This window comes from Sesamum indicum, linkage group LG9, assembly GCF_026168435.1.
Source record: "Sesamum indicum cultivar Baizhima isolate 11 linkage group LG9, ASM2616843v1, whole genome shotgun sequence".
NCBI lineage: Eukaryota > Viridiplantae > Streptophyta > Magnoliopsida > Lamiales > Pedaliaceae > Sesamum > Sesamum indicum.
The window spans coordinates 1,503,221-1,510,597 of NC_142665.1; the positions used below are offsets into that span (position 1 = coordinate 1,503,221).

Genomic DNA, 7,377 nt, shown 5'->3' on the forward strand with positions numbered 1-7,377 from the left:
AGCAGTTGGCGTCGGAAAATCGATGATGAGAGATATTCAGTACCCGAGAGATCATCATCGCACGAGCGCCTGTGGCCTAATGGATAAGGCGTCTGACTTCTAATCAGACGATTGTGGGTTCGAGTCCCACCAGGCGTGACTGAGCTTTTAATGCACTCTATTTTTTAATTTTCTGCTAAAAACACTAATGGGCCTGGTTGGGCTTACCTTTTTTGGGCTGCCATGGCTGTAATTTAACGGTTAAAGGCCCAACTAAAAGGGTCCACGGCCCCCCTAAGCCATATTATCCTCCCCTTACCCCCTCCTGCTGCCTTTCAGGAATAAATTTAATACCGTCGATGCCTATGCAAACTACAAAAAAGGATTAATGTATTTTCTAAATTTTGAGTTTCTAACTTTAATATGTATCTAACATATTTGATTAATTTTTTCTTTAGTTCAGAATCTTTAGCCTTTCTAAATTATCTTAAAAACGTCAAACTATCTTACAACACCAAGGAAAAACAAAAGATATGGGCCTGACCCAACTTAAAAGATTTGGTATGGAACAGTAGGCTTGAACCAGAGAACCATTTGTATCTTGAGGTGGTAAGAGTAGGATTTGCATCGTGGGTTCTCTGAAGAATTATATGAAAAAACTAAATTCCGTCTAATTAATTTTAATATTTAGGTTTAGATTATTTTTTAAAATATATATTAAACTACCAAACTCTTCTAAGAATAACATTGTGATTGACAAAAGAAAAGACCGAGTCATTGGCTGACTTCACGTCAGTGCTTTTCACTTTCAAGTAATGTTCTTGACGTATTAAACCTGCCATTAAGATAGGTGACCTTGAGATTCTGGATTTCACTGGGACTAATCACCAACCTTTAGGAACAAATGGTATCAAAATTTTGAAATTTGATTTAAGAGGTCTAAATTTCTACGGGAACTACCCAATCCAAACATGTTCCGCGCATAGTTGGAGACATTACTTCACCAGAAGCGGAAGGGACTCGCATACAGTGCAAGAAACAGGCGGATATCAAGTCCTCAGCAACTGAAATACCAAATTAAGAAAAACAGCAACATCCAAGACTAGCTCGCTTTAGGCTTGCAGCTCAAGCTCCTCAACATTTCATCATAACAACACATGGTTCATACAGTCACTTGCTCTACACTTTCCCAACTTTTGAATAATAATAATAATAGTATCAATAATAGATTATAGCAAAAAAAATAATTAACTATTAAAAGTTTGAACAAAATGGTACAACATGCTCTCTTGTAGGCAAAAACTAAACCATATCACCAACAACAAAACCCCCAAGGAGCAACACTACCTTTTTCCTCGTACGATTATCGGGGACATTGTTTTAGCCAAAAGTATAGCAGCAAATTCCAGCAAAATATAACGGAGTTCCACGTAAAGCGATTTCTCAAACATGCTAGACATACAGGATATCGTTTCAACTGGGAGCCGTAGACTAGCGACACTCGAGAGATAAAGAATGTTGTGTGTATGAGAAGGAACCATATTGATATATGGAAAGATCCTTAAAATTGAATAGAGAAGGCCGAGCAATAGAAGCACATAGATGAGGACCCAAACATCCTTCGTTTTTCCTTAACTGGCAACAGGTTTTGAAGTAGCCTTCTTGATGGCTTCAGCATATGTCCTGTGTTGGTAAGTAAGGGTGGATTCAAGCAAATCCCAAAGTGATGTTTGTGGATTCCATCCTGAAAATTGCAAAAGAAAGCAACCGTTAGGAAAAGGATAACACCAAGAGCAAGGAGGTTTCCACAAAAATGATTTCAGTACCTAGCTGTCTGTTAATAATGGTCATGTCTGGAATTCTCTTGTCACTGTCATCATATCCTTCACCATAAAATTCCTTTGAGCTAACATCGATGGTAGGTGTTTCTATTGAAGATTCTCCACTAACCTTTGAATAGACCTGAAAACGCATGGAAATAGAAGGACATACGCATACATCAGTTGTGAAATGGAGAATTGAAAATTCAATAGCAACAAGAAAAATAGTAAATGAAGGGTAGCAGTTTAAGACAATCAGAAATACTAGAATCACCTGCGTCATCATTTCAGCAAGCTGCCTCACTGTAACTTCGTTGTTGGGGTTCCCCACATTAAATATATGACCATTAGCCCTGGCTGGATTTTCCTGAGACCAAAGCACACCACTTAGCTACTATTCAAAAGATTACAATCAAAGAGAAGTATCAGAGATCCAAATGTTGAACATACAATCATCAAAAGAACAGCTTCGATAGCATCCCTAATGTAAACAAATGTTCTCTGTGATTGGCCACCATCAACAAGCTTCAGCGGTTCACGCCTTAAGAGATTCTGTACATGTCAAATAAAATAAGACAAACTCAAATAATTGTAAACAGTTGTTTCAAAATCAGGGGAGTGAAATATCTTACGTTGCTAAAGCAAGCCAGAACTCTTGGAACACCCTCACTTGGACCATCAATTCCAGGTATGAAATCCATTCTCGGGCCAATCCAGTTGAAGGGCCTCACAATCGTAAACTCAAGACCGTTCTCAGCACCCTCAGCTATAAAACAGGGCAGTTAAGATAACATGTAATGTTAAGTTTTGATGCTGAAACATAATGTGATGTATGAAGCTCGAATGTAGGATCATTAGCTCACCATAGATCAGTCTCTCAATTAGCTGCTTTGCACATGCATATGACCACCTCTGCTTCTCAATGGGGCCAAAAATGCACGGGGAGGCATCCTCCTTAAGAACATAATAATTCGGGTCCTGATGCAACGGTGTATGGCGATTAAGAAAACTTTCAAAAACGAACTTACCATGCTAAATAGAACTGTAAATTGAAAGATCTGCTTGCTACCACTTGGAAGGTTGAAGTACAAGCAACGGAACGCAAGAAATTAATTGCAGAGAGTAGCATTTACCAAATGAAATGGAAATGGTAAAGGTATTATCAACAGATAACTAAAGGGAAAATGCATTACAATGAGCATTCACTATATACTATTAATTATAAATTCCTGTAAAATTTTTCTGATGCCTTACTCTTCAAAAGAAAGGCACAAATCATGGCCTAGAAGATTCCTATTAACCGGGTTACTCGATGTATTTGCACTTCAGTTTCTAAGCCTACTAACTCGATTTCTCAAGAATTTCCAGAAAACCATCATAATTGCTCCATGTAAAAGAATTTCCAGAAAATTACCCCTCTTAATCATTGTTCACTCTGTTTTTTACCTAAAAACTGTCAGTTTAAAAAATATTGGCATAGCTCTGCTAATGCCAGCCATTGAAAGTTCAAACTAGGGTTAAACTTACATGCATATCAATGTATTGCCTTCAAAAATTACACAGACCTTGGATTCAAGGAAAGTGAGACTCTTGTGGCACCTCCATTACTGAGTTTAAACTGATAGGATAAGAAGTACATTGGTCAAATAAGAACTTCCTGAAGAATGTAGAAGGCTACATTTGAAGTGAACCCCACCAACCTAGTTCCTTGCACATATTTGTTACAATATGATTGATGTCGAAACAATTTTTTTTATTATAATTGTAGTATATTCTACCTGAAAAGCTGTACTATTGTTATGAGATCTTCAGTTTCATGTTATTGTCCCAATAAAAGAATGAGAGGTGAATATAATTATACACGCTAAACCCAGGGACAATTCTTTGGTCTCCAGAAGGGCAAAAATAAAGATGAGGTAGATCTATCCCTAATTCCTTACTATTCAAAGTCAAGTACTCATGAGCAGTGTGCAAGGGAATTCACCAAGAGCGTACCATAATTATTGAATCAGACAAAAATCAAATGATCACTACACGGACCACACAGAAAACATTGCACCTGAAAACAATTGTTTTCTCTGTGGGCTGTCACAGGATTTAGATGAAATATTCAACATAAGAAATCTGAAAAAGACTTCTAACAGAAAGGAATATCATATCAAGAAAAGCATCAACTCAAGAAATATAATCTAGAAAGTGTTGGGAAATGAAAGCAAACACAAACCTGCCGCAGTGGGCTATCTTTGGGTAGAAAGGCACCAATCGTTTTCCCATAAACTTCACAAGTAGAGAAATGTATGAGGCGCTTGCCATTTTCCGAACAGTATTTAACCTAATTCCAAAACAGCAAAACAACTTTCAAATTCATTGACAAGTAAATTGCGTTCAAATTGTGAAGGCAGACCGATGAAAGATATAAGATAGCAACAATACGAAAGCAGGAAGCTTACCACAGGGAGAGCATCAATGAAATTGCTGTAGATTGTGTCAAGAGGACGTGTGTTATAATCTGCTGGAGTGCATATAGCGGCGAGATTTATTGTCTAAGTCACAAGGAAAAGTTCAGATTCAGTCCAAGTCAAAGTCATAGAAATAATGCAATTAATATAGTAATCAAACCGTCGCACTACCATCACAGCAATTCACAATAAAAAAATCGACTAAGCTGATAGACAAAGATCATGAAAGAAATAGAACAGATACTGCTGAAGAAACCTACAGACAGCAAATTAGTTCCGGTAGGCTCACATAAATATCGACTTTAGATCCAAAGAGATCCACAACTTCCAATCAAGATCTAAAGCAACTCCAAATTCAGAAATAAATCAGATGAAGTAAATGTGAGTTTCAGAGTTCAATTATGGTTCTGGAGAAACAAAAAGAAAACCCATAAAACTTGGAAGGTCGGAAATTCCAAACAAAATGCAATGCCAGGACACTGGTAAAATTCAACAAACAAAGAAAAAAGCTCAAAGAATCACAAAATCCAGATCCGAAGGTAACAGCCACACTCCACCAATCTCCGACGAAATTGACCTAAATGCAGAAACTGAGCAAGTAATGCAAGGAAAATTACAAGATCCGCCATGCGAATGAGGCCTTCGAGGCGAGAATCGTTCTTAATGTTAAGACGGTGGAACTGGATGCGATCCGCCCACGGCAGCGAGGACGGCTCAAGAAGGTGCTTGATTTTGTCATTGTAAACATCCACAGCGAGCACCTTGTGCGGCGTATCCGCCATCAGCTTCTCACAGAGATGCGAGCCGATGAAGCCTCCGGCGCCTATCATGCATATCGTAATCGGCTTTATAGGTTTTCCGTCCAGATCTACTCTTCCACTCGCCATTTCTGATGCACACAAATTTCTGAGATGGTGTTACTCTTGTGTTGTACCTTCTCCTTATTCTAGAAACGGAGAGAATTTACTATCTGCGTGTGAAATTTTGAGGGAAGGATTTCGGGAATGTGGAAATGGGGAATTGGGAATAGGAGAATTCAGAGGGGAAGAGTGGATGTATTTAAAGCTGGAAAAAGGAGGGACGGTAGACTCTGTGGCCCTACTGCTTTCCTTTTTATGGCGAGTTATCATCACTACTCGCCTGCGGATGAATTTGTAACTCGCTCCCATTTCAAACCACGTGGATGATTACTTGTTCATTTTTTATCATCATATGCTTATTTATAAAAACAAGTTAAATCTTTTCTTCAAAATAAATAAGGTTAAGTTTTCAACTTGAGAGCAATAATAAAAACACTAATATCATTTTTTTCTATGTTTATATAAAAATTGACTCAATATATAGCTATTTTAAATCAAATAAAATATACATTGTGGACATGATGGAGGCAATATTTAGTGGTAAATCCAATCCTGGCAGCTTAGCTCTCTAGATCCAACAGCCCACCCCATCTACCTCCCTACTCTCAATTTATGTAGTTGTTCAAGCTGAGGGAACTCATTCATGCAAGCATTTCCGGACCATTATAAGCAAAAACAGGTGTGCTTTGTCTTATAATATGATTCATTTACATTTTTTTCGTCTCAAATTTCTAAGCTGCTCACCACAATTCGATTTCTACTTTAAACACTAAAATTTTTCTCTCTCAAACTATAAACAATGACACACCATAAGTCATTCATTAGCCTTTTACAATTCTTGATAACTATCCAATTTTAGAGCGAGATAGTAGAATTGATATTTATCCAACCATCCAACATTTTATTGAATGGCGTCACTTGTAACACAGTGAGTTTTAAGTCTGTAAGAGTGCATGTGAGTGAGGGATGAAAGCCCAAACCCCAATAAGCTGTCCACCTTTCATTCTCACATGCCTCTTTATTTCTTCATCCAATCTCCAAACCCAACCAAAAAATTGTAAATTATTATTATTGTATTGATGAAATAATATAATATTGCTTCCTTTTTCACTCTATACAAGTGGGAGTGGATCCTCCTTTGGGACAACATAACACTCAAAAAGTACATCAACTTTCTTCTACTAACATGACATTTTACCAACTTACATGTATGTGTCATGTGCTAACAGTAATGCACTCATATTTCTAAATTTATTATATGAAAATTATGTGTCCACTATATATAAATGCAATTTCAACCTCATTTCCATTCAATTTAAACTAATAATAATGATAATAATAGTAATTAAATTTTGTTTTTCTTCCAACAATATTATAGTCTGTTATTTTTCATCCATAATATGTTAGTGGATCCAGATCATTTTTACTATAAATTAGCGGTACACTTTTAATACCATAGATCCACTTAGAAACCTAAAATAGCAACTTTACCCCAATTACTTTATAGAACAATTAAGTGCCAAAATTCAATAATGGTATAAACACTCGCTATAGCCCATTAAAAAATATATTTAAATCTCTATATTATTTATCCCAAAATATTTGTCTCTAACTATAAATAACTCTTTCGTCCCTATTATAACTATTTAAATTAAATCAAAAGTATATTTTTTTGCCACCGTAAATAATCATTAAAGCGCAGTTTGAAACTACAATTATATAATTGATTTTAAAATAATTGACCTTAACAACAATTTAAATATATTGTCGGGATTCATAATTTTATAGTTGATTATACAAATACAAATTATAATTAAGTTTCAAAACTAACCTCATTTATTGGGTTAACAAATAATAAAAAATATTAGGCATTATGGTTAATTAGATTAAATATAATTATAATGATAGGTTTTAGTACCAAAAGTAACTATTAAAAAAAGGGCCTGGGATGCAAATTTAATTTGTTTAATCACGTAATTAAACGGCACTAAGTATATATTTTTTATTTAATGAGCATGTGGTCACGAAGCATGACTTACGTAAATCCGGTTAAGTATGCACGAGCATTAATTAATTGAAGTGCATTGCTGAAGCTCCAGCTAGTGACAACTAGCTAGACTATGGCAACATAATTAATTGGTTTCTCCCTTGTAAATTTCATTAATTTTTATACAATTAGAAGGAAAAATTCAATTAAAATAATTTCTTATTTTATTTTGAAATAATCAGATAAAATATAGAGTACCAACATATATATAT

General features: G+C 35.7%; 1 protein-coding gene and 1 non-coding gene across 2 annotated transcripts; one reads left to right on the forward strand and one right to left on the reverse strand.

The window, feature by feature from the left end:
• The first annotated feature begins 65 nt into the window (after positions 1–65).
• Positions 66–138, forward strand: TRNAR-UCU (transfer RNA arginine (anticodon UCU)). Its single transcript has one exon. It is a non-coding gene; the product is annotated as a tRNA-Arg (tRNA).
• Positions 139–1,090: 952 nt separating this feature from the next.
• LOC105169967 (UDP-D-apiose/UDP-D-xylose synthase 2) lies at positions 1,091–5,326 on the reverse strand. Its single transcript, XM_011090520.3, has 9 exons — positions 4,876–5,326; positions 4,250–4,342; positions 4,024–4,131; positions 2,663–2,777; positions 2,432–2,565; positions 2,250–2,351; positions 2,074–2,166; positions 1,806–1,941; positions 1,091–1,723 (listed from the first exon to the last, which is right to left on the reverse strand). Exons 1-9 carry the CDS (start codon positions 5,143–5,145, stop codon positions 1,611–1,613), a joined length of 1,164 nt encoding a protein of 387 aa, XP_011088822.1. The 5' UTR covers positions 5,146–5,326; the 3' UTR covers positions 1,091–1,610.
• Positions 5,327–7,377: the final 2,051 nt, after the last annotated feature.

What these genes read in the sequence shown, in the direction of transcription:
- LOC105169967 (XM_011090520.3), bottom strand. Translation starts at nt 5,145, where the DNA reads ATGGCGAGTGGAAGAGTAGATCTGGACGGAAAACCTATAAAGCCGATT. An exon ending in TTCTGGCTTGCTTTAGCAAC is followed by an intron (nt 2,352 to 2,431) that starts GTAAGATATTTC and finishes TGACATGTACAG; the next exon opens with AATCTCTTAAGGCGTGAACC. An exon ending in TTGCTGAAATGATGACGCAG is followed by an intron (nt 1,942 to 2,073) that starts GTGATTCTAGTA and finishes ATGCGTTTTCAG; the next exon opens with GTCTATTCAAAGGTTAGTGG.